General features: G+C 41.4%; 1 protein-coding gene across 3 annotated transcripts; it reads right to left on the bottom strand.

Annotated features, from left to right (window-relative positions):
• Window positions 1-1,615: 1,615 nt before the first annotated feature.
• On the bottom strand, window positions 1,616-23,645 carry LOC138161822 (zinc finger protein 665-like). 3 transcript variants are annotated; one of them, XM_069088779.1, is made up of 4 exons: window positions 23,516-23,645; window positions 18,180-18,270; window positions 11,962-12,088; window positions 1,616-4,454 (listed from the first exon to the last, which is right to left on the bottom strand). In XM_069088779.1, exons 2-4 carry the CDS (start codon window positions 18,210-18,212, stop codon window positions 2,215-2,217), a joined length of 2,400 nt encoding a protein of 799 aa, XP_068944880.1. In that variant the 5' UTR covers window positions 18,213-18,270; window positions 23,516-23,645; the 3' UTR covers window positions 1,616-2,214. The 3 variants fall into 3 exon arrangements, with proteins under 3 accessions (XP_068944880.1, XP_068944884.1, XP_068944883.1); XM_069088783.1 differs by lacking the exon at window positions 23,516-23,645 and adding an exon at window positions 23,391-23,515; XM_069088782.1 differs by lacking the exon at window positions 23,516-23,645 and adding an exon at window positions 23,380-23,510.
• Window positions 23,646-26,593: the final 2,948 nt, after the last annotated feature.

Below are 26,593 nucleotides of genomic sequence, written 5' to 3'. Positions count from 1 at the left end.
GTCTTCAGCCAGGCAATCTACTGACTTTACCAATCACTCCAAAGCACCTGGTATAAAATCTATTAGTGGAACATACCTTTGCATGGCTATACTTTATGTAAAAAGTTAGAAAGTGAGCAAAAGAGGACTGGTGGGGTAGAACTACATATAAAAAGGTATGTACATTGGGGAAGTTGTCCCCACTGTCATTTCACAAAAGGGTAAACAGAGGCCATTTTCCAAGCAACATATCATTTATTAATAGGGCCAGGAACTTATTAATAAAAGGGTCTCTGGCCTCCTCCATTTGTGTTAAAAGCCCTGGAGTGACCAACTTACTGGTCAGGCTACAGTAACCAGTATGTCAAGTCAGCGGTTCCTCTCATTGACCAAAGACTGGAAATGACGGTAGACAGGGCCTTTTAGACCCATGTGTCTTCCTTCTCATTGGCCTGACAGTACATCATTTGGGCATGCTTAGAGTAGACAGTCGGTGTAGTGGATACAATGCTGGGCTTAGAGTAAGGAAGGCTCATCTTCTTGAGTTCAACACTGGCCGCTGACACTTAATAGCCATGTGACCCTGTGCAAGTCACTTAACCAGGCTTGACTCAGTTTCCTGCTCTGTAAAATGAGCTAGAGCAGGAAATGGCAAAGCTACTTCAGCATGTGTAGAGCGAAATGTGGTTTCTCAAGTAGACTATTTGTTAAAGTACTAGAAGCCTTTAGGCCTCAGAAGTCAGGGGACCTTGGGGAAACCAAAACTCTGGAAATCCCCTTGTCACCCCACCTGCCAAATAAGGGATTGCTAACAGAACAACCAATCAACTTAAAAGATTACATGAGGAAGGGGAGGGTTGCGGTTTTCAGCTATATAACCCACTTTTGGCTTCTGTACAGCGCCTCCTCTCTCTGGACTTCCCAGTGATAGGACCCCCGCTTCTCCCGAGATTCAATAAAATTTCCTGCTTTCACCTTGAGAGGTCTCAGAGTAGTCAATTTGGGGTAAGATCTCTGTAACCCACACAAGCATGTCAAGTAAACCACAAATGAAGTCATGAAGAGTTAGACATAAATGAAAAAAGACTGAACAACACATCTTTTGGTAAAAGCAGGGCAATCACTGCTGGGTATTTAAATGAGGTGGGTTAATGGCTCTCAGCTCCTCCCAATTACTTCTTCCTTGACAGAGTGGCTGATCACACAACTCTCTGGAACTTAAGGAATTTTCTTTATGTGACCCAGTTGCCTCTAGCAATCCTGGCTAAAAAAAATATAAGCCATCTCAATTAGGTTCTCTCCTGTATTATCTTTGCTATAAGAGACAAGGTCATCCCAAATCGTGATTAGGAAAACCAAGGACACAAGAGTCACCTCCTGAGGAGAGCCTTAGTTCAAGCTGGTTTCTGTGTAAGGGGTAAACTAAAGCAAGGGGGTCAGCCCAGGTTGGCTAATGATGAGATGCTCTGGAGCCTGGGAATGTTCTCCTCCAAACAAGCCCTTCAGAAACTGCCTTCCTTGAAAGATGAGGTCTGTCAAAATCAGCAAAAGGAAGGATTACATAGAAATACTTTTGTTATTCACAATATTAATTTCCCTCAAAGTAGAAAGGCAAGTATGGGGACTATTTAGTTACAGTGCAGTGGAAGATAAACCAAAACAATTTTTATTGATTGAATGTATGAGAGTCCACCTAGAAAGGGGAAAGAAATAAAATGGCACCTCCAATCGAAGGTTTTCCCATGCTCGTTTAGAAGGGACTCTCTCAATTATGAATTTTCTGATGCTTCCCAAGGACTGAGACAAAACTAAGGGAAGACTCTTCCCACGTCAACTACGATGACAGGGTTTCCCTCTGTGAATTAGCTGGTGTTTCCAAAGAGTTGAGCTGTGCTGGTGAAGTATTTTCCACATTAGTTACATTTAGATGGTTCCTCTGCAATACGAGCTCTCTGCTTTTGAGCATGATGTTCCCTCTGCCTGCTGGTTCTTACCACATTCATTACATTTATATGGTTTTGCCAGAGTATGAATCTCCTGACGTAGAACAAGCTACATCCTTATGATTGATAGCTTTTCCACATTCACGACACACAAAGTTTTCTCTCCTCTGTGAATTTTCTGATGTTAAATTCTCCTCTGGTTGAAGGTTTTCCACATTCAGTATATTTACAGTTCTATTCAGTATGAATTTTCTGATGTCTCCAATGCAGTGCGGTATTGCTGAAAGGGTTTCTATCCAGTATGAGTTTTCTGATGTACAGTAAGGTTTCCTCTGAGGGTATAGGCTTTCCCACATTGGTTACATTCAAAAGGCTTCTCTCCAGTGTGAAGCCTATAATGTATAATAAGAGACTTACTTTGGCGGAATGTTTTCCCACAGTCAGCACATTTAAAAGGTTTCTCTTCAGTATGAATCCCCTCATGTATAATAAGATTTGAACGGTGGCAGAAAGCTTTCCCACATTGAGTACATTTAAAAGGTTTCTCTCCAGTATGAATTTTCTGATGTACAACAAGGTATCTCTTGAGGGCAAAGGCCTTCCCACATTGAGTGCATTCAAAAGGCTTCTCTTCAGTATGAATGGTCTGATGTCGATTAAGCGATGAACTTAGGCTGAAAGCTTTCCCACATCGTGTACATTTAAAAGGTTTCTCTCCAGTATCAATGTTTTTATGCTGACTAAAAGCTGAATTATGGTCGAAAGATTTCTTACACTGTGAACATTCAAAAGGCTTCTCTCCAGTATGAATCATCTGGTGGACAGCAAGATAGCTGCTGTGCTTAAAGATTTTGCCACACCCCTTACACTCTAAATCTTTTTCATCAGTGTCATTTGTCTCATGTAGAGCAAGAGATTTCTTATAGTGAAGTGCATCCCCACATTTAGGATATTCAAAAGGCTTCTTTCTAATATGAATTTTCTCATGATTATTAAGACTGGACCTCTTACAAAAGCTTTTACCACATTCATTGCAGATAAAGGGTTTTATTCCACTATGAATTCTCTGGTGTTTGCTAAGTATCCCCCTACTGGCAAAGGCTTTCCCACATTCAGGACATTTAAAAGGCTTCTCTCCACTATGAATTCTCTGATGTTCATTAAATGCTCCCCTGTAGATAAAGGCTTTCCCACAGTCAGTACATTTGTATGGTTTTTCTCCAGAATGAATCTTCCGATGCATAATGAGTGAAGGCCTCAGGCTGAAAGCTTTCCCACATTCAGTACACTTAAAAAGCTTCTCTCCAGTATGAATTCTCTGATGGTTAAAAAGATAGCGTTTACGGCTAAAAGTTTTCCCACATTCATTACATTTGTAAGGTTTCTCTGTAGTATGAATGACCTGATGCTCATTAAATGTTCCTTTGTGGGCAAAGGCTCTCCCACACTTAGTACATTTGTATGGTTTTTCTCCAGTATGAATTTTCTGATGAACATTAAATGATGACCTGCGGCTGAATGTTTTCCCACATTCAGTACATTTAAAAGGCTTCTCTCCAGTGTGAATTCTCTGATGATCAATAAGTGTTGTCCGGTAGGCAAAGGCTTTTCCACAGTCAGTACATTTATATGGTTTTTCTCCAGCATGAATTTTTTGATGCATAAATAGTGATGTCCTATGTGTGAACATTTTCCCACAGTCAGTGCAATTATAAGGTTTCTCTCCAGTATGAATTCTCAGATGTTCAGTAAGCAAGTACTTGTGCTTGAAAGTTTTCCCACATTCATTACATTTGTAGGGTTTCTCTCTGTTATGAATCCTCTGATGAATCCAGAGAATAGACTTATAACTGAAGGCTTTGCCACAGTCATTACATATATAGGGCTTCTCTCTCCTCTGAGAATGAATTTTCTGATGCTCATAAATAGAGTGCTTCAGCTTAAAGGCTTTGCCACATTCATTACACTTATAGGGTTTCTCTCTTGTGTGGACTTTTAAGTGCTTTTTAAGGACTGAGTTGTTACTGAAAGATTTCCCACATTCATTATATTCATATGATCTCTGTGTAGTGGGTATTCTATGAATCTGAGTAAGATCTGTGTGATAAGTGAAGGACTTCTTGCATTTATTATACTTACAAACAGAAGAGGGAATTCTAGCATCTTTATTTAGGTCTGAAAACTCTTTGAAGTTCTTATCAAGTGTATCATATTTCTGGAGAATTTTTCCTGTTGGAACTCTCTGTGGTGGAATAATGACTGACACTAGACTAAACCTCCTCCCTACTGTATTACATTCATGAACATTTAACTCATCATTAGTTTTTGTCTGAATTCTTGTCTCTTCTTTGAATTGTCTATTCCAGCTGTCTTTCTGCTCCTCTGACCTGACATAACATTCCCATGTTCCTTCCAATTTGGACGTAAAGAGATCATTCTTGGTGATTATCTCCTTAGCAGACTCTCCAAGAGAAACCACCTGATCTGGAGTCCAGTCCAAGTTTTCACACCTTGTCTTCAAAGTGATGGAATCTGGGGAGGGAAAAAGGCATCAAAATTCACCATTCTCTGTGTTGTAAGAAAGGAAATTTAAAAAGGGTTTTTTTTTCCTAAAGTTCTTAATTCTGGCTTCTCATGAGCAAAAATGAGAATCAAAGAATAAAAATAAGCAGTGTCAAGAAAGATCTAAAGCCCAAGACATGTGAGGGGGTAGGCAAGGGTTAAACAACACTCATAGCATTTATTTATTTTGCTTTTTGGAGGGGGGGGAAGGCAGGGGTTAAGTGATTTGCCCAAGGTCACGAGGCTAGTGTGAAGTATCTGAGGCCGGATTTGAACTCAGGTCCTCCTCACTCCAGGGCCGGTGCTCTATTCACTGTGCCACCTAGCCACCCCAACACTCATATCATTTAAAGATGCATTCAGAGAACAACTGTTAGTAATTTGGGGGAAATGCTTAAATGTTTAAAAAAAAAAAAAGAAACAAGCAGACTCTGGAAACTCTAGATTATTAAGCCTGTTGCAAATTTATGCCAAAACTCAGGAATCTATTAATAAAAATTTTGAGGGATCTAAGAAAAGGAAAAAGGTTTGTTCCTGACTCAATAAGAGTTAAATATGAACAATTTTCGGGGGCAGCCAGGTAGCACATCGAGTAAGAGCACTGGCTCCAGTGTCGGGATGACCTGGGGATCAAATCTGGGCTCAGATACTTAGCACCACACCCAGAAATAACTGGCCATGTAACCTTGAGCAAGTTACTTAACCCTGATTGCTTATAAAAAAAATAAAAAATAAATATGAACAATTTTCTTAGTCAATCAATTTGACAGGAATTGTGATTCAAGGACCTGTGATTCAAATCAACTCCTTCTCTACAAATCATAGTCTTGAAGGACTTAGAGAACTATTAGGTAAACTGACTTGCCCAGGGTCACCAACCCAGTATGTTTGAAAGGCACAAATGGAGATCAAACTTATTCACTTTTTAATAAGATTTTAAGATTGAAAGAGAAATAAACATGTATAGCAGCTAACATTTCTAGAGGTTATGCCAAAAAGTCTTAGTAGAGTTTTTTTTAAATGCTTTATTAACTTCTGATTTACATTGTTCGTTTCTGCCAGATTTTGAGTTACAAATTTTCTCCCTGTTTTTCCCCCACCCATCCCCCCAAAACAGCAGTCCCACAGGATATCCCTACCTCTGATCTGCTCTCTCCCATATTTTCTCCCATACCCGTTTCAACTTTTCCAGTAGGGCATGGTGGATCTCTATATTTCCCAATTACATGTAAAACAATATTGATAATAGTATATATATATTTAAACATTTGATTTTAAAACTTTGAATTCCAGATTCATTCCCTTCCTCCCTTATCACCCACCCTTACTGGGAAGATAAGCAGTTCAGTATAGGTTGTACATGTGTGGCTAATGCAAAACAATAACTTAGCAGATATATTGTAAAAGACTGACTATATTTCCCTCCCTCCTATCCCACATCCCACTTGTTCTATTCTCTACTTTGATCCTGTCCCTTTTCAAAAGTGGTGCTTCCAACTTCCCTCCCCCCCAGCCTGCCCTCCCTTCCATTATCCCCCCCCCCATCCCCTCCCCCCCCCATTCTCCTGGAGGATGAGATCCCCTATTTAGTGTGTATTTCCCTCCCTCCTCAAGCCAGATTCAATAGGAATAAGGTTGACCCATTCCCTTTTGCCTTCCTATTCTTCCCCTCCATTGTAACCATTTTCCCTTGCCTCTTCTGTATGAGATAGTTGCCCCACTCTGTCTCTCCCCATCTCCTCTCATTATATCCCTCTCACCTCTTAAGTATCATCCCTTCCTGTTAAATTGGTCCCGTGCCCTCTATCTATGTATACCTGTAAACATATATACACACATTCACATATGTATTCATATGCCTGCATACCCTCATATAAAGACATATATATATATATATATATATATATTTCTAATCCCTTCAACTACTGAGAAAAGTTTCATAAGTTACAATTATTGTTTTTCCATGTAGGAATGTTAATAGTTCAACTTTGGCCAAGTGGCTCAGCAAGCAAGAGCACCGGCCTCAGTGCCGGGACGACCCGGATCAAATCCGGGCCCAGACACCCAGCACCACACCCAGAAACAACAACTGGCCGTGCAACCCCGAGCAAGCCACTCAACCCCAATTGCTTAAAAAAAAAAAAAATAGTTCAACTTTGATAAGTTCCTTATGATTTCTTTTCCCTGTTTACCTTCTCATGCTTCTCTTGCTTCTTGTATCTGAATGTCAAATTTTCTATTCAGCTCTGGTTTTTTCAGCAAGAATGCTTGAAAGTCCTGTATTCCACTGAATGACCATATTTTCCCCTGAAACAGGATACTCAGTTTTGCTGGGTAGGTGACTCTTGGTTTTAATCCCAGCTCCCTTGACCTCCGGAATATCACATTCCAGGTCCTTTGATCCCTCAGTGTAGAAGCTGCCAGATCCTGGGTTATCCTGATTGTGTTTCCACAATATTCAAATTGTTTCTTCCTGGCTGCTTGTAATATTCTCTCCTCGATCTAGGAGTTTTCTTATTGGGATCTTTTTCAGGAGGTGATCGGTGGATTCTTTCAACCTCTATTTTGCCCTCTCGTTCTAAAACATCAGGGCAGTTTTCTTTGAGAACTTCCTGGAGGATGCTTTCCAGGCTCTTACTTTGGTCATGGCTCTCAGGCAGTCCAACAATTTTTAAATTATCTCTCCTGGATCTATTTTCCAGGTCAGTGGTTTTTCCCATGAGATATTTCACATTGCCTTCTATTCTTTCATTTGTTTGGATCTGTTTAACAGCATCTTGATTTCTCATAAAGTCATTAGCTTCCATTTGCTCCAATGTAATTTTGAAGCAATGATTCTCCTCAGTGAGCTTTTGAGATTCTTTTTCCATCTGGCAAATTCGACTTTTTAAGGCATTCTTCTCCTCATTGCCTTTCTGAGCCTCCTTTGCCATTTGAGTCAGTCTGTTTTTTAAGGTATTATTTTCTTCAGTCAGGCTGTTGACTCTCATTTCATAATTTTCTTGCATTGTTCTCATTTCTCTTCCCAATTTTTCCTCCACTTCTCTTATCTGCTTCTTAAGGTCCTCTATGGCCTGTAACCAGCTTGTATTTTCCTTTGAAGCTTTTGGTGCAGGAGTTCTGACTTCACTGTTTTCCTCCTGTTCCATGCCTTGCTCCTTCTTATTCCCAAAATAGGAGTGTAATGTTGGAATCTTCTGTCTGCTTTGTTTCCTTTGCCTGCTCATTTTGCCACTCAATGATTTGACTTTTGGGCTTTTTGCCACAGTAGGACTCTGCCACCAGACAGGGGAGTTTTCGTCCCAAACGCTGGGGTTTTCTCAGCTGCCGGAGGTATTAGATAGGTGCCCTCTCTGAGGTCTCCACACGCTCTGGCAAGCTGGACACACACCCCAGGACCTCCCCTAGACTGCAATCCAGATCCAAGCAGGTTAAAGCAAGAGCGATAACCCCTCAGACTGGTGCTTGGTCCCCCTACACTCTGCAGGCCAGGAGCTGAAGCGGCCACGTGGCGCTGGCAGGCTGTGCCGGCCTCTCAGTGGTTTTTCGTCCCGGGGGTAAAAGCCACGCACTCCCACTTACTGGGTCCCAAAGTCCAGAATGCACTGGCCTCTCACCTTGTCCTTCGCATCTATGTGTTGATAAATCTGGAAACTGCCACAGCTGCTGCTGATCTGGAGTCCCTCTGGCTGGCGGCTGGTCAGGACCGCCCTGGGGCTAAAGCCTCGGAGTGGGGCTGGGCTCGCAGAGCGCTGCGCTGGCCGATTCCTGCCGGCCTGCCGGGCTGTTCTCAGCGGGAGGTTAGCTTCTCTGTGTCATTTTGTGGGTTCTGCAGCTCCAAAGTTTGTTTAGAGTCCCCTTTTTACATGGATTGGGGAGGGTGGAAGCCGGAGCTGCAGAAGGGTCGTGCTTCTACTCTGCCATCTTGGCTCCGTCCCCCTTAGTAGAGTTTTAATCTTTAATAGCTTAAAGTTTATAAAGTACATTACTTAAATTCTGTCATCAGTTTCATGGCCACCATAAAATCTCAGTGCTAAAGGTACTATGAACCATTTTAAGATGAGGTAACTCAAGATGACGGAGGCGGAGTGACTTGGCCATAACAGCACATCTCATAATGTGAAGTTTTCCCACTCTAAGGCCCATTGTTTAAGTCCAATGCCTTGCATGTCTTTCTAAGAAAGCTGCATGCTTAAGTACCTAGATTTCCAAAAGGAAAAGTTTCTCAAACTAACAATGTGGCCAAGATAAAGGCTCATAGTTTAGATTTTACAGTGACTTCAAAAATGTCTCAGTGGCCTAATCCAAAGTGTTTTAGTTAACAGACTGATGTCGATTGTCAGGAAATTCCCTGTTGTTGTGTGCCAGTGTTCCACATTCTCACCTGTCTTGTTTACCTTCTTATTCAACACTTTTAATGAAAACATGGAAGGAAGATCAATGTGGCTGAGGACTCAGGTAAGGGCAACAGTTTTAATAGTAGATGATTGGGTCAACATTTTCTGAAATCTCAATACAGAAGAGGAAGAAAATACAAGATGGCAAAATAGAACAATAATGTAATTGTTTAAAATGTCAACTGTACCAGGACAAGACTGGACAGAGTGAATTGGACAGCTGGGCTTATTCTAAACATATGGAGGTTTCAATTGTATACAAAGTCAATACAAACCAACAGTTATTCTATGGCCAAATCTACCATCATTTGGAGCTCAATTTGTAGAGGAAAAATGACTAGATTTAAAAAAAAAGATTCTCTCACTATACAACACACCTATCAGAATACATCTGGAGTTCAGTATTGAGTTCGAGGCATATTTTGAGGGGGACATTAATAAACTTCTAGGCAGCCGCGGGAAGGGCAGTAGCATGGCAAGAAATTTGAGAAGATATTTTATGGGCAGGGGAAACAAATGCAAGGTTTTCAGCTAAGGAAGACAAAAACTGCAGCAGAACACAATGGCTATTTTTGACTATTAGAATGGATATACCCCCATGGTTATGGAGAAGATTAGGATGAAAAGGGTACAATTTACAGGGAAGCCGTTTTAAGCTCAGTATAAAGCAAGAACTTTCTAGTGATTAGTGTTATCTTCAAATGGAACTATTTCATAAAATAATGACCCTGCTACCTCTTATTCCAAGAGGGTAGATAGGGATGTTGAAAAAGAAAATTCCTAAGGTTCCTGAAAATTTATGATTTTAAGTCTTGTATATGCATCAGCATTGTTCAAGAGGCATATAAGAGAAATGAAGTGAAAGACAATGAGCTTGATTAGCCCTCTGCCATTCCTTCCCTCACAACTTCTACTGGTTCACATACAATGGGCTGATCTCTCTACTGCCCTCTGAAATATCTCAGTGCAGTACAACTCTTCCTTGGAGGCAGGGACATTGCTGCCCTACCTGGATGCTAATAAGAAAGATTCCTTGCTTTTGGGGGAGCAAAAAGTGAGGTTTTTAAGAAATGCTTCACAAAGAACTGGAAATTGAGGGAATGCCCATCAAATGTGGAATGGCTGAATAAGGTGTCATATATGAAGGTAGTGGAATACTACTGTGATATAAAAAATGATGAGCTGGTGGATTTCAGAAAAATCTGGAAAGACTTACATGAACTGATGCTGAGTGATGTGAGCACATTATATGATGATCAACTATGACAGACTTAGCTCTTCTCTGCAATACAATGATCCAAGACAATTCCAAAAGATTCATGATGAGAAATGCTGTTCACATCCAGAGAAAAGAACCATGGAGTCTAAATGCAGAGCAAATCATACTATTTTCACTTTTTTTGTTGTTTTTCCCATGGTTTCCCCCTTTCATTCTGCTTCTTCTTTCACAACATGAATAATGTGGAAATGCTTTAACATGATTGCACATGTATCTCTATCAGACCAGCTGCCATCTTAGGGAGTAGAAATGGGACCAATGTAGGGAGAGAAATTTGGAACTCAAAATCTTATAAAAAATGAATGTTGAAAACTTTGGGAAAAATAAAATTATTATTTTCAAAAAGAAAAAAGACTTTAAATATAGGGAGAACAAATAAAAGGTAAAAATAAGTAAAGTTGATCTACAGGTGTGTGTTAGAGGATAAATGGGAAACCAGGATATATGTGAAGGGAGAAGAAGAGAAAAAATATCTCTGGGTGTACAGAGATTAGGGAAGGAAATTTGGGATCAGGCTTTCACCATCTCACACCCGAGTAACTAAACCAGGGTCTTAGTGAGTAGTAACCTTGCCCACCGTTAGTCTTTCTTCTAGTTCACCCTGCATGCATTTACTTTTCTGACGTGAACTTTATCATTTTATTCATTTCCTTGATTGAAGATGGTCAGTTTCTTCCCAACAGGCCCCAAACTACAAGATCTCAAAATTATGCTGAGAAGCATTTCAAAGGCTCCCACAATCAAGCCCCATGATACCAGTTTTGCCTTATAAGAAACTTCTAGGGAATAAGCTTTCCTTTGATGGGATTAAAAAAAATGAAGGCACATAAAGGACATTCCTTGTGTTTAGTAGAATCGGACTTCTCAACCAACCCAGGCTGCTCTGAGAAGAGATTCTTTCCATTTAAAAGAGGTTCAACTGAGTAGTTCAATTACTATTTGCAGTGAATCTCATCAGCCTGGTCTTCACTTACATACTTGGACAAATGATTTTTGGGGCTTCTGTCTCTGATATCCAGGGTCCTGCCCTTCGCTCCGGCTGGGATATCACCTATGGTTTAAAAACTAGCAATCCTGATCATGTGAAAAGATATGAAAATCTTTAGGAACACAGACCCAGTTTAGAATTCTGAGCATCATAGATTCTCAGAGGTGGAAAGAACCAAAGAGCTTAAACTGCATCATATTCAATCCCATCTACAACATACCAGTAAACAGGGAGATCTTTTAAATCAGTTAGTACTGATTACCTGGATTTATTTTTTGTTTGATTATAGGATTAAACTCTCTTCTTTAGGAAAAACTAGCCCAAACAGCTAAGCCAAACTAACATAAATATCACTCTTTCTTGTTTCTTCCTTCATCCTTGTTTCTTCCATGAAAAGAGAGAGTACTAGAAAGTCCGAAGTGGAGTACAAAGGACGAATCACAGAGGTGATTTGGCTCAGGAGGAAAATTAGTTCATCTGAAAAACTTTTTGCCAAGGTTATGGGAACCTTTCATGTCTTCAACTTGTCTCATCTGAGATTTTGGGGTAGAATCTTTCATGTAAAGGAAGAGAAGGTGTACTTTTAGGGATATATAAAGCCATTATTAAAAAACGAAAATGCCTATTTCTTTAAAACGAATAGAAAATCTTTTAGTTTTGAATGAATGAGAAAATCCCACATTACATCTAATTCTCTATATTCCTGAACAGCAAGTCCCATTGTTAACCGCCAAGTTCAGCATTAGACATTCCAAATCATAAACAAAGCTACTACAAAGACACCACAACAGATAGATTTTTAGTTATCCTTACTCAAGGAAACAAGGTTCTTATAGTTCTCCAGCATCACTTCCCTGTACAGGTCCCTCTGTGCTGGGTCCAGTTGTCTCCATTCTTCTTGAGTAAAGTCCACAGCCACATCCTTGAATGTTATCAATTCCTGAAATAGTAAAACAGATTATTGCTTCTCCTTCTATTTTAACAGACCAAGAAGAGGGAAATGAAAGGAGCAGAATGTAGAAGAGCTGGTTCTCACAGGGTTGAGGGTTTCAGTGTGTTTTATCACATATTTGTTGAGGAGTCATCTCCTATATGCCTGCCTGTAGACTAGATGGGAGAGCATACAGTTTCATGTCATTATTTATGTTTACCTATAGCAGGCATTTTCTTAATGTTTTGCTGTCATGGACCCTTCTGGATAGCTGTTGGAACCCAGGATGCCTTAAGCTGAGCATTATGTCTTTCAGTAATTGAAGGAAATGCTAACTTTCAGATTAATGCTTAGTAAAGATAAATATGTGGAGTTTTTCTGATCCAAGTTCATAGATTCCTTGAAATCCATCCTTAGACTCCTTAGGAAACTATAGACCCCAACTCAACAACCCCTCACTAATGCAGACGTGCATCATCAGATATATTTACTCTTCCAGAAGGAGACAACCCATCTAGCAGCTGAAGAATGAGTATGAGAGAGTTCAAGATATATAAAGTGCTTGCAAACCCCACACTGCTAGAGAAATATTACCTATAATTAATATTGGTTAGTATTATTACAAGAAAGAAACTTCTTTTGATATCATTATCCCAACTCTTCTCTTCCCAAATAAAAGCTCTCCCATGTAACAAATAACTATAGTAAAGCAAAACAAATCAACACACTGGCCATAATCATTTATGTAAGCCTAGACTTAATGTTAGTTGAATGTTTTTTGAAAATCTGCTAAAATTCACTTGCAAATTTATCTGTTCCTAGGGAATATTCTTTAGTTTGGTCAATTTCTTTTTGTTATTTTGGCTTTCTAAAAACAGTGTTCTAAAACTGGGAGATACATTTCTATAAATATTTATCTATTTCATTTAAGGTAGTATATTTTGCTGCCATATCATTGGTCAAATTTTCTAATTTCTTTTATATGGATTTTTTTTTTAATTTTGGCAATTTGTTGGGTTTTTTAAACAGAGTGACCTTTTTTCTTGTGGTTCTACATTTATACTTTAAGAGGGATTGTTCTCCCAATTTTACTTATCCTTAATTTTCAAAACTGCTATCTTTTGACTAGGTTGTATTACATGAAAGTAGCACTAGTAGCTCTGATGGAATTCTAATAAAGCTGCCCCCAGCCCCAATATTCTAACTTCCTTATGAGCCTCACTGAACAGGAGGCCTATCCTGATCTGACCATACCATCTGGCTTTCACCATACCACAAGGCCCCAGACTCAATCACAGGCCTCACTGAACAGTAGGCTCACACTGCCCCTATCTAGCCACTGTACCGCTGACACTCCCCACCCCCCCAGTGAATAAGTCAATATCCTAACTTCTTTATATATGCCTCACTGACTTGTTAGAAGAGGAGGCGTTTCCAGGAACTTATGCCTCACTAGAACAGCAGATAAATTAATGAACTCATGCCCCACTATAACAGCTGGCGTGTTTTATATATATACACACACACACACACACATACACACATATTTAAATATATATTTATATATAAATATACAATATATTCTATAATATTATACTTATAATATAATATTATATAATATAAATATATAAAATAATCCCAGTCACTGCCTCTAGCTAGCCACTGGCCCCAGCCCCATTCCTCATATTTCTCACAGAAACAGCAGGTGTGTTTATGCACTCAACCACAACCACATCCATCTAATCTCAGAGAGGACCACAATAGCCAGCCAATCAGAAAGCAGCACCACCAGGATGCCTGAGCAAGATATGGACCCCAAAATAATAGAAGTGACTTTCCCTGAGTAGGAACCTTCACAGTAATAGCAAAAACTAGTTCTTAGGTAAACTTATGACATAGAGACTCGATATAATACCATTACCATACATACATGCCCCCCAAATGGGTTTTTCTGTATGCATTGTAAGTATTCGAATGCATAGTCCCACTGGGTTGGGACCCCTCCTCTATTACCTAATCCCTTGACAAACCCATCCCGCCTTTTCATTATTCATGATTTCTATTGTATAATCAGCATCATTACACTACAAAATTGCCAGTCTTGTCTTACTGAAATTGCCGGTTCTACCTTTAAATGCTGCCCATTGAAAGGCGTTATTCCCAAAAAATGCCTTTGCTGAGACGGGAGATGGTCTGAATCTGAAGTTTTTTGAGACCCATTTTATGAAGTTTAGTTTAACTGCCTGTAAGTAAAGAAAATTTTGGGAAATCACAGGGCTACTCTTCCCCCTCCCAACTCCTGATGTGGGAAAAGTCCTGATCCTTTCAACCAATAAGAAACAACATGATTCAATCTCTACATCCTATTTTTGACACCTTTTGACTGTACCTTCTCCAGACCAAAAGCCTTGGTCCAGATGATTTGTTCTGTGATCACAAGCCTTGCTGAATAAATCACCATCTGAATCAGGTTTTTTTTTTAACTTGTTGCTTTTCTAGTGTTTCTTCTTTTTACATTTCTTTTTTATTTTTAAGCAATTGGGGTTAAGTAACTTGCTCAAGGTTACACGGCCAGTTATTGCTGGGTGTGGTGCTGAGTATCTGAGCCCGGATTTGATCCAGGTCATCCTGACACTAGAGCCGGTGCTTTTACTTGCTGAGCCACCTGGCCGCCCCTAAGCAATTGGGGTTAAGTAACTTGTTCAAGGTTACAAAGCCAGGTGTTTCTGGGTGGGTGCTAAGTGTCTGAGCCCAGGATTGGATCTCCAGGTCGTCCTGACACTGGAGCCGGTGCTCTTACCCGCTGTGCTACCTGGCCGCCCCTGTTTTTACATTTCTTGAAACGACACTGCCTAATTCATTAACCAGTTCTTTCTGTCTTCACTTAATGGAAGGTGGTCAGCATAAACATTTCCCCAAAGGTCTTTTGTTGTACCTGGTTTCCCCATCCCCCTACCTCAGCCCTCTGTGAGGGAAGTGACTTTACCCAGTCAGCCCACCTCCATAGAGGCTGGCGGGCTTCCAGGTCAGGGAGACTTGGCGCCTGAGGCGTGTACTGACCACTCACTGTTCTTGGGCTCTGCAAGTTTCTGCTTGCGCTAACCAAGGCCACATGGTCTCCCTTTAAAAGCTGACACAATGTCCCTGCAGACTCACTGCTGGATTTGGGCCTGACCAAAACACTACCAAGGAAAATAAAATCCACTTCCAAATTTTACTCTGGGGGTCTCTTGTCTGGCTCCTTTTGGTACAACACGTTTTGTCAGCATCCTACAAGCTTTAGTAATCATTTTCTTAATTCTTCTGACAAAATTATCTATTGTTTCTATAATTCATTTTCTGATCCACCAATTCTTTAAGATTAAGTTATTTCATCTCCATTTAAATTTTATCCTTTCTCCAAATCCAATTTGCTGATTATATATTCTATTGAGCTAGCATCAGTAAATCTGTTTAATATTCCAGCTTTTTCAAATGGTCATGAAGATACACTCAATATGTATATATTATCATGCCCAGACAGATTTGAAAGCAATGAGAAAGTAGGTATACAGAATGCTGAGAAGCACTGTCTTCTCCCCCATGCATTCTTATGATTCAGCCATACTGGTCTATACACACACACACACACACACTGTTCCATCTGTCATCTCTTTGTCTTTGAACTCTTGAACTGGCTGGTCACCCACCACCCCCAGAAAGCCTGCCCTCCTCATCTCTACATCACAGTTTCCCTGGCTTCCTTCAAGACCCCTCTCAAATCTCTTCTTCTGCAGGAGGCTTCTTCTAGCCAAAGAGTGAACCCCAACCTACCTAGCTGTTTGTGTCTTCCAAGGGAGAATATGTTCCAGTGAATTTCCTTGCTGTACCTGCTTATTTATTCCAATTAAAACAGGAGTTCCTTAAGGGCACTGGCCTTGCTTTATAAGCTTTGTTTTTTGATATTTTTGAGAAGTATTGAGGGGTATCTGTTTGCAAGCACCAGTCATACTCTTTCTCAAAATCTATGACCCAGCTATTTGTGACTTCAGATGCCCTTCAATGAATTTAATTCTAGATATTTAAGATATGTGCCCTCAGCTCGGTGTCATTTTACTCATGTGACCAATGGATCGCCAGAAAATCAACCCATTTCCAAAGTATTTCCTTCCAAATGGTGCATAAAATGAAGAGAAAATCCTGATTACTTCCACTATCTCCAACAATTCATTGCATGAACCCTAAAATTTTAGCAAGAATAGGAAATTTTGCTTATGTTGCTTGACTTTTATACCTTGTTTCAGTTAAATGTGTCAATAAATACTTTTGTACTCATTTCACTAGGAATAATACCCAAACTGGAATAAGAAACAAGCATTTAATTAATAATCATCTTTTTTGGTGTCTTAAAATGTTTAAGAATTTTATTAAGTGCTACAAAGTTAATTAGAAGTGCTTGAGTTAATTAGAAAAATAATTAAGGATAAACTGAAATGAAACATAATGTAATAATAAGGAGGAAGAAAAAGAAGGAAGAAGGGAGAAAGGAGAAGGATTTCCATCCCCATATATTATTTAAAATAACTATGCAAATTCAAATAGGTGCCACCACTTCAAGGGACTCATGATTCACACTAATCTGTACCTTCCTGTACATATTATGAAATGAAGATGATGTAGAAACAAAGGATGTAAATCATTTTTTCAAAGAAGAGACACTGTTGAATGGGTAAAGTGAAAACTTCTCAGCCCTTAAGTTTTCTTTCGGGAGGAAGCCTGAGTCTCACCCTTCCCCTTTCTTTCCCCCTTCTTTACTACTGCCACATCAACATTAGGCCCCTTCAGGGGTTTTCGACCTCCACCCTTGCTTGTGACCTTTTCCCCTCCCTCAATTTAGCAATTGCTAAATAAGGACATGAATAATACCATGGTTCCCTGCCTACCTCCCAGCCAATAGGGGATAGTGTCAGGCTTGTTTCTTATTATTGAATGAGATTTCTAACTCAGATTGTGAACCTGACTCCCAGACAATGGGAGAAGGGACAGCATTGGGAGGAGGCTTGACTGTGTTAGGGTACAAATTCTTGTTGCATCTTCTGTAACACGCCTCCTCTCCCTGATCCGACATGGAAAGGACCACCAGCTTCCCATAGGGTAAGAGAATAAAAATTCCTTGTTTTTATCCTGAGAAACCTCCCTGTTCTTGATTAAATTTTGAATGAGGGTTTTCCCCCACACACTGTGTCTAATCCCAGTTTTTCCTGTAAGGGGGTTATTACGGCATCTTGTTTTGCTCCCACAAGTCATTGGAAGATAATCAATAGCTGTGGGAAGCCTGCTTATCTTTTTTTTCTTAAACCATGGCCTTCCTGGAGCCATCGGGAACCAGAAAGGTGGGGGTGTGGCACAGAGCTCTGACCTTAGAAGAGGTTCCGCCCCATAAGGTCTCAAGAACCCTCACTACCATACCTATGTTATCTGCATATACTCTGCATAATAGAGAGGGGATGTAGGGAAATAAAGTGAGGAATCTGTCTAACCCTAAGTCTACCAGGAAGGACAAAACTGTAGAAGCTGACTCCGGCTTCTGTATCAGTGTGGGTGTGTCTCTAGTGAGCACCACATCGGCTTCCTTCACCCAAGCATAATAAAGGCCTTCTTCTGCACACTCTGTTTCTGAGTTCTTTCACTGAGAAGGGGTTTGCTGTTTTAAGGGATATATCAAGTGAACCTTCCTAAGGGCCCCCAGGGAAGCAGTAGACAGTGGAAGCTCATTCCAGCTAACTCCCTACCTAACCACACCTGGGAAGTCCTGTGCCCCCCACAAGCCTGTTTCTCACTTTCCCCTTCTAAGAACAGGCAAGACACTTCATCTTTTGGGCTCAGCTTCTTCCTGCATCAAATATGGATGTGGGGCTGGTAATCTACTGTCTACTTCTGTTCTTACCATTTATCAACCTGACATCCGCTGTCAGAAAAGGCTCATTTTCTAGGTGAGAAAATGTGGGGCTCTGGTACCTCAATAGGACATGGTTGGGAAGAGACCAAAGAAAAGGAAAGGTGACTTATCTGCTCTAAGAAATGACAAAGCATTTGGAAGAGAGAAAAAAATCCAACTCACCTGGGCTCTGACTGGCAGGAGATCAGAGGTCATTCCTTCCTCCTGCTCTGTGCTCCTTTCTGGAAAAGGGAAGGGGCTTGAGAAGGTAGACCTGAGGGGAGAAAAGGTACCATGTAGGAGACCAATACTGATGTGTAGCTTCCAGACTCAGCAGCTTGGAAATCCCCCAACAACCAAGAAGGGTGATTCCTGACACAGAGAGGTCAAAGGACTCCCTAGAGTAAGCACTGCAGGGAAAGACTGAAAAGATGGGCTCTAGGACCCAAGACCCTGATCCAGTCTCTTCGTTTACATCTGGGTCCAAATGATAATACTGAGACTTGAACTGGGGCCAATGGATGGGGATTCATAGACTTGTACCCCATGTGCTACATGACGTGATTCTTCTCGTTTAACGAACAACAGTCATATCATCATTAAGATATTCCTAATTGGCATTTATACACAGCATTATAGTTAAGAAAGCACTTTACAATGATTTTTTCCCACCTCAAAACCACCCTGAGAAGAGGTAGGTACAATTATAATCTATCCTCATGGTACAGATGGGGAAACTGAGGCAACCAGAGGGGAAGTGATTTCCCCAGGCTCAAAGTTAGGAAGTGACTGAGGCTGCAAATAAACACAGATCATCTTGTCTTAAGTCCAGAGGTCTAATCACTGTGGAACTTAGCTCCCTCTCCAATTAATAATCACCTAACTGTGAAAACAGAAGCTTCTCAAAAACAACAGTAATAGGGACAGTAGATGGAACTACTTGAGTAAGGAAATTCAGTCTCAGACACTAATTGGGTGGCAAATCACTTAAGTCTATTACTTAAAAAAAATTATAACAGTAATAATAGCTAGCAATTATATAATACCTAATGAAAAGTCTGAGAGACATAGTTTCTGGGTAATTAATAGTCAATTTATTAATTAGACTAGTAAAAAAAAAAGTCAATAATTTGAGATCAGTGGCTCTCTCAGTAACCAAAGACCCTACAAGCGTATTGCCCATGATTCACTGGGAAAAAGCCCAAGGAGGGGCTAACCCGGAGGGGTGGTCTTAGGCTTGAAAGATCACTAAGTCAGCTAGCAGTCAAGGGCTGACTGAGAAGTGCCCAGTCTACCACCCATCAGTGTCATGTTTGACAAGATTCAAATCTAATCGAACTTTTAAATTTTACTTTTCTTTGGCTGAGAAGAATGCAAGAAGTTGCATTCATTCAGCAGGACCCCGAGTGTTTGTATTTTGGGGTCTCCAGGGCAACCCTAATCCTCTTAGTCGGTACCCTCTTCAATAAGGCATAAACTTCACATCTAAGGAAAATTCTCCATAAAGTTGACAAACACAAAACAATCATTTTTAACTTAAACAGTTAACATTCAGATAGCATTTGTTTTATGCCAAGCACCTTTACAATCATATGATTCCCATAAAATCTGTAGGAAGTGAATTCTACCACCATCCCCTTAATGAATAGTAAACTAAGGTAACTAAAACTTTGTTGGTGCTACCCAGTCAATAAACCTCTTAATGCCAAATAACAATATGTGCTTTTTAATTATATAACTATACATTTCTAAGTCCAATACCCTTGGCCTTCTCAAAGGGAATATTATCCACAAATGTATAGACTCCCCCAAAAGACACTCAGCTGTATAGTTCCAGCTCTGAACAGTCCCTCAAACAGCTCAAGTCCATTCTCCCTTCTAAGAATTTAGACTATTGAACATCCCATTGCCCCTCATCTGGGAGGCTTGTAAAAAGTTCTCATCAGATTAGACAAAGGTTTTGACTCAGATAAAAGACCTAAGGAATTCGAGTCAAAAGGAGAGCTTAACAGTAATCATTAAATTCACAGTAATCAAAATCTCTACCATAGCCAATGTTTGTGTAGTGTTAGATGTCCTAATTTCCCATAACTTTGCCCCTTGGTTAACTAATCAGGCTACAAATTTTACTTTCCATCTCTTTTTAAAGTCCCCCAATCCTTATAAGTGGGATGGGGCAAGTGTGTGGCCAAGGAGCAAATGGGCCTAAAGGCATTCCCTTCCGAACACCTCTAATCTCTCAGATTTTTGCTTTTGCTTCTACCCCTTTACCAACCTCCACTCAAACTGCCCCAGAGACTTCAAATAAATAGGATTCTCACTTACCCCATCCTGCTCACTCTCCAGCACCAGAGAAACTTGGGGTTAAGTCAAAAGTTGGACAATTAACATACTAAAAGAGCTAAATTCCTCTCAGCCTTCTACAGAGAGCTCCTTATAATGGCTTTAAACAGAACACTGAAACCCCAAAATAATCCCATTATCAGACAAAAGACCCCTTTAATTTTTCATTTCCAAACACACTGCCTGAGATCAGATACACTGATTTTAAAACAAAATACAGATTTTGAAAAGAACTTTGAGGGTCTAATTAACTCTAATTCAAAGACTTGGCTTTCCATTCTTAACTGCATGCAGATCCTTTGTTCTGCTAATTAACCCCACCTCCCCACTTTTTTTAAGCCAACCAGAAAATCTCCTAAAGTTTTTTCTCCTAGCTGCATTTCAAATTTCCCACCATAAACAGGAAACATTTCAGACACTGACACAGACCAGACATGACTTGACACTTCACAGCATTACGGAGTGCTCTCAATTTATAAACCAATTTAGGATTCTAATTCAGACCAGTCAAAAACTTGGTTGTAATTTACTCTGACTCACTTCTAGCCAATTTCAAAAGGATCTTTCCCAGATTTTTCTTCCTTCCCTCCCTCTCATACGCCCTCTCTCAACCTTGGAAGCAGACTGGAGTAGGGGGAATTTAACCACATGTCTCCCAAGTGGTCACACAGACAATGCCCTGTGGAATGGGATCCCCTGTCAGGTACTTTTCTCATACTTCCCATCTCAGTTCTCTTGAGATCCTCAAAACCTCACTCTGACCACCCAAACCCCAGGCTCGACCAGTTATAGGGGTGGGATTCCTGGGCTAGTCCCTGCAGTTTCACTTCCTCACCACCTATGTTCCTGGATCCACAATTTAAACAAAATAGTCTCAGGAATTTAGCAGCCCAAAGAAGAAAATCCTGTGGATAGTAAGGCCCGATAGAAAAGAGGGGGTGGGGTGGGGGCTCTACTTTTTGTCCACAGGGAACTTCCTTCTTTTTGATGCTATACAAATCCAGGATGAGGCTCCCGAAATTGTTATAAACATGCTCTGTTTAGGAACAAACAATACTTGTAAGTGTCTGAGGCCAGAGTCACTATTCACTGGACCACTTAACAGTTAAACTGTTAAATCTGTTCATTGATTTGCTAACATTGGATTAACCAACTGTTAATCCCTTGAAAAATCCTCAACAAAATGCCATGATGAAAGAGAAAAACATTTTTCCAAATACCATGTCAACGGCTAGTGACTTTTCACAGTATGGCAAAAGCCTGCAAAGAGAGGGGCTGGTGAGGGGGTGCAATAAATGGGCTGTCCCTTTTTCCCCACTCCTGCCCAGGAATAGCCAATAGAAATTGGTCACCCTACCCTGACTTTGTAGAGTATATTTTTCACAGCCAGAAGAGGAAGAAGGAAAAAGGGAGTTTGGAAGACAGGATGTTTCAGGGGCCCATCTCTGGTCTCCAAAATCCTCAATTTAATGAGGAGATGGGAGAGTGGATAGAGTGCTGACTCATCTTCCTGAGTTCAAATCTGGCCTCAGACGCTTTACTAGCCTTGTGACCCTGGGCAACTCACTTAAACCCCGTTTGCCTCAGGTTCCTCATCTGTAGAATGAACAGAAGGAAATGGCAAACCATTCCAGTGTCTTTGCAAAGAAAACCCCAAGTGAGGTCGTAAAGGGTCTGACATGACTGAACAGTAACTGAACAATTATTTCCTGAGACCAATGAGATCTTCCTCTAGTTCTAGGGTATGTGGATCACCCCAACTCTAACTGAAATTTCATGATTCTTTCAATTATGGATTTCTGAATAATATTCAAATACTTAAAAGCTTCACCTGACTACCAAAGGTCACAAAAAAAAAACTAGATCCCCTGCCCTAGTCTATACTTTTTGTGAGTACACAACAAAAAATATAGAGAGAGTCATATGGGCCCAAGAGATGAGAAGGGCACATGAGGCTTCACAACGTGAGAAACATAATCCACTGGAGCTGCACGCCACAACCATTTCTGTGTGACATGGACCCCCTTGGCAACTGTAGTAAAAGCAATTCTCAGAATACTGTTTTTAAATGCATAAAACAGAATACCTTGATTTACTATGAAAACCATTTTATTGAAATACTGTCATCAAAATATTTTTAAAACCAAGTTCATTGACTCAAGGTTCAGATTCCCTGAATTACAGCATTAAGAGTAGATTTAACTGGCAGGATTTAACTAGGGAGTCAACAATCCATTAATCAACAAGCATACTTACCCCCAGCTTGCTACTTATATCATGGTTCATGTGACAAGTATCCTACTGGGCTTTTATTTTTATTATAAAGCTTATATTTACCTTATACATTACATTTAAAATATATATTTTATGTTATATGTGTCTGTATACACACAGGCATATACAATACTACTTAACACTCATTAAATCCTGAAAAGTTTACAAAGGGCTACACATATTTATTTGATCCCAGCAATCACCCTGGCAAGGAAGCTCCTAGTAGGAGCCCCATTTTAAAGATGGAGAAACCAAGGCAGACAAAGGAAGTGACTTTCTCAGGGTCACACTGCTGAGAAATGTTCAAAGCCGGAGGTGAACCCAGGCCTTCCCCATTCCAGATGCACTCCAGATTCATTATCCCACCTAGATTCTTCTGTTTACGGACACGAATATAGAGATCTACAACAGCTGCACAGGGGTCATTCCCCCCCAGCAGGACTGACCCATTCACCAAGAACAGAACCCATGAAATCTCATGTGGACAACACTCCGCAAGCCTTAAAGAGGTACAGAAAGGGTCACTATTCTCTCCTAGAAAATGAAGGGGCAGGATCTCGCTGGAAGCCCACCCTAAAGCCCTGGGTGAAGCCGTGGGCACCGCGACCCGAGCAAATTTCAGCCCAGACGTAGCACAAGACCTGGCCAGGACCAAGGACAGCGACAGGGCCCGAGCCAGAGCATGCGCACACACTCTCTCTACGCCCGTTCTCATGCGCGCGCACAAACATTCTCCGCCCCCCTCAGATCCCATTTAGGGACTCACGAAGTCCAGACCGAGTAAACGCAGGCCCCTCGCAGAAAGCGCACCCACGGAGAGAAATTCTCAGGGCAGCGCGGACACCAGAATTCTTGCACGCGGAGGCTCCGCGAAAACCCACACGCCAACCTCCGCCTCTCACCTGGGCAGCAAAGCGGGCCCACGACCCCAGGCGGAAAAGAAGAGAACTTCCGGTCTCCCCTTGAAACGCAGCTGCGCACAGTGACGCCTGAAGTTCCCCAAAGCCTATTGGAGCCTGGCGGGAAGTTGGCGGGGGAGGAGTAAATGGTGTGGTCAGAGCTTAAAGGCGCAGGCCCAGACTGAGATCCCGATGCCTTCTGGGAAATGTAGTCTTCTCTGTAGCTGCGCCAACAGGGAGCCCGAGCTTCTAGGTTCCCAGGACACCATTTCCCAGAGGGCGCAGCGGCGCCCGCGTGATCTAAATATTGGCAGTAGTGGAGAAAGTGCAGCCTGCTTGTCTGTGGTGGCATGTGCCAGGTGGAGTCCAGCCCCAAAAATGAGAATTAGAGTGTGTTGTGTGATTGAGGGAAACAGGAGGAAGGCCACAGATAGAGGGAAAGCAGCCGCTCACTTTCCACAAGGGCCCCGGGGCACAGCAGCTGGGGAGGCGCGTGCAGAGCGCCCCGCGTCCTCTCCCGACATCCGGTGTCCGGGCTAACCCTTGCGGTCCTCCCCCACGGCCCGCGGCTGAGTTCCCGGTCCGAGGTGCTCGCAGTCGGGGCGCCCTTAGACGCCTTCGCCCTTCTGGTTGCCGGGTCGTTGGCTCAGCTCCTCGCAGCACCCGCCCCCCGGGGGCGGTGAGGATGGACTAGGTGACGTTTGTCCGCATATGTTGGGATTTAGGGGTGCTCGGAACCCCAAAATACCTGCCGGGGCCTGCCTGAATGAATCGAGACCCAAGCCTTCTTTCAATCAAAGGGAAACAAAGTTTATTAAAGCTTCGCCATGTTGGCCAGCCTCTTAAGGAATCCAGCATTCCTGGCGCTCAGGCCCGCGGGCCAGATTGACCCCGAGCCCCTTCCTGCAGGCCACGTGGCTCTTTGTGCAGAGTGTGGGGTGGGGGGCTCTCCAGGCGGCTAAGGGGACCTCGGTGGGGCTGAGGCCCCTGCCCCGTGGTTTGGGTGCGAGCCATTGCAGAGCCTGCTGCGACTGAGTTCCAGAACCTTACAACTGCCACGTGGTTTGGTTTGTTTTCTCACGAATTATGCATTCTTCCCCTTCCCACACTCTTCAGCCAAGTTGGCCATCTTACAGGTGACGCTCCAACTCCAGCCGCTGTGCCTAAAGCATGGGCCGGATTCCTGCCCTCTGCCCTCCCTCCACATCGATGCTTCTTAGAACCTTCTAGCTTCCTTCAGAGCTCAGGTCTAGCACTGGGTCCTGGTCCCCTCAGCCTTTACCAGTCAGTCTGTAAACAGTAGCCTAAAATTACTGTTGTGCATGCTTAATAAACCTCATACTTACTATGTGACACACCCGGCATAGAATTAGAGCCCCAGTATTAGAACATGGGATGCATGATAATTTATGATGAAGGGAGGGGATCATGCTTAAGGAAATATGGGGAAGATTGTAACCCTGAAGAGAATGGACCAATCAGTCCTCGGATGGGCTTCTGTATTCAGGACCCCTCCTTCCTAAAGAAGGGTGGGATGCACTTCTGGCCACAGGTGTTCAGTTCCTCTGAACTTCTCAATAAACTTCTTTTGAAATTTCTGTATCAGTTGTATTTCTAACAAAAGGAAGCCAGGGAAGTCAGTAAAGGTATGTTAACATAATTTTTACTGAGCCAAGTCTCTACCCTGAAAATGCTCAGAGCCATACAAAGCAGGTCTAGAGAAGGGAGGGCCAATAATCAATTGGTTTAATCAGTTTTAGAATGAGGAATGTTCTCTTGGTTGAAGTAAAAGCACAGGTTATATACTTAAATCACAACTGTAGAAAGAGGAGGGAAGGAGGTGGATTACAAACAATCATTTAGCAGTTCTCCTGAGAAACTTGTTAAGTCCCACAATACAACAATTCTGGAGTCAAGTCTTTAGGAGTTGTGACCACTTCCCCTAGAATACAGAAGCAGGGTTCTGTGATGGGAACAGTTTCTAGAGTCTTTGATTTGCTTTACTTAAGAGAGGCAGGCAGAAGGATGCCAGTGATTGTGAGCCTTGTCAAGATTTAATTGATCAGTTCAAGCTGCATTGTGAGTCTGACTTACAAGCTGGAAAAGGCAATTCTACAAAACCTAATGTGTTAGTATATTCATTACATATATATGTATATATATATATATATTGATTATTATAAAAGTCAGAATTCCTCCACACCTGTATATAGGTTGCATTTCCTCTTTTTGGCCAAAAAGGTTGGAACAACCCTTGAAGGCTAATGAGAAATATTCATTTGAAACATCATTTTGAAAATTTTCTTCATTATAGAAATTTGTTATTTAAAAAGGGGACAAAGTTATCATATAACCAGAAAAACTCCTTTAACTCTATTTGATTCCAGGCATGAGTCACATTTGATAGCCAATCTTGTAACTACAGGGTGTTAAAGCAAGGCGCAGAATTAATCAGGTGGGAATTTTCCTTTTCCAAAAAGGTAGCACATCGAGTAAGAGCACCAGCTCCAGTGTTGAGATGACCTGGATCAAATCCGGGCTCAGATACTCAGCACCACACCCAGAAATAACTGGCCATGTAACCTTGAGCAATTTACTTAACCCTGATTGCTTTAAAAAAAAAAAAAAGGAAATAACACAATGGGGAAATAAAGTCAGAAGGATCCTACCTAGGCTGTGTCCTGAATCATCCCCCACAACCTTTCCCAGGCACAGACATTTATTTTAGCAGTCCTCAGATGGCAGTACAAGCCATTTTCTATTATTGGTTTTGTGACAATTCAGACAACTATTACTGAAATCAAAGCTCAAAACAAATTACAGTCCCAGGAATTTTTACCTTAAATAGCAAAATTTTCATTAAGCACAACTTAAATCACAGCTTAAGGAGATTAAATACCAATATAAAAGTGAAAGAAAAAAACCTGCTACTTCCATCAACATGAAGAGATTGAGGGGACAGTAGTAAGGAGAAGGCTTAGTTCATAGAGGGAGAAACTACAAATCTCGGTCCTTGTCCACTTTCTTGGTTTGGTGTAATGGAAATGCAGATTTAAAGATCTTCCCTGCCCCTAGGCTAAC

This window comes from Petaurus breviceps, unplaced genomic scaffold (assembly GCF_028583685.1).
Source record: "Petaurus breviceps papuanus isolate PSGF00001 unplaced genomic scaffold, PetGlider_PUasm1.0 185, whole genome shotgun sequence".
NCBI classification, from domain to species: domain Eukaryota; kingdom Metazoa; phylum Chordata; class Mammalia; order Diprotodontia; family Petauridae; genus Petaurus; species Petaurus breviceps.
The sequence above is the reverse complement of the archived record's forward strand: the minus strand, read 5'-3'. Positions and strand labels throughout refer to the sequence as shown.

Coding starts and splice junctions, on each gene's coding strand:
- LOC138161822 (XM_069088779.1), bottom strand. CDS start 18,212: ATGACCTCTGATCTCCTGCCAGTCAGAGCCCAG. Junction 12,089..18,179: donor TCCTGCCAGTCAGAGCCCAG/GTGAGTTGGATT, acceptor TTACTATTTCAG/GAATTGATAACATTCAAGGA. Junction 4,455..11,961: donor TAAGAACCTTGTTTCCTTGA/GTAAGGATAACT, acceptor TTCCCTCCCCAG/ATTCCATCACTTTGAAGACA.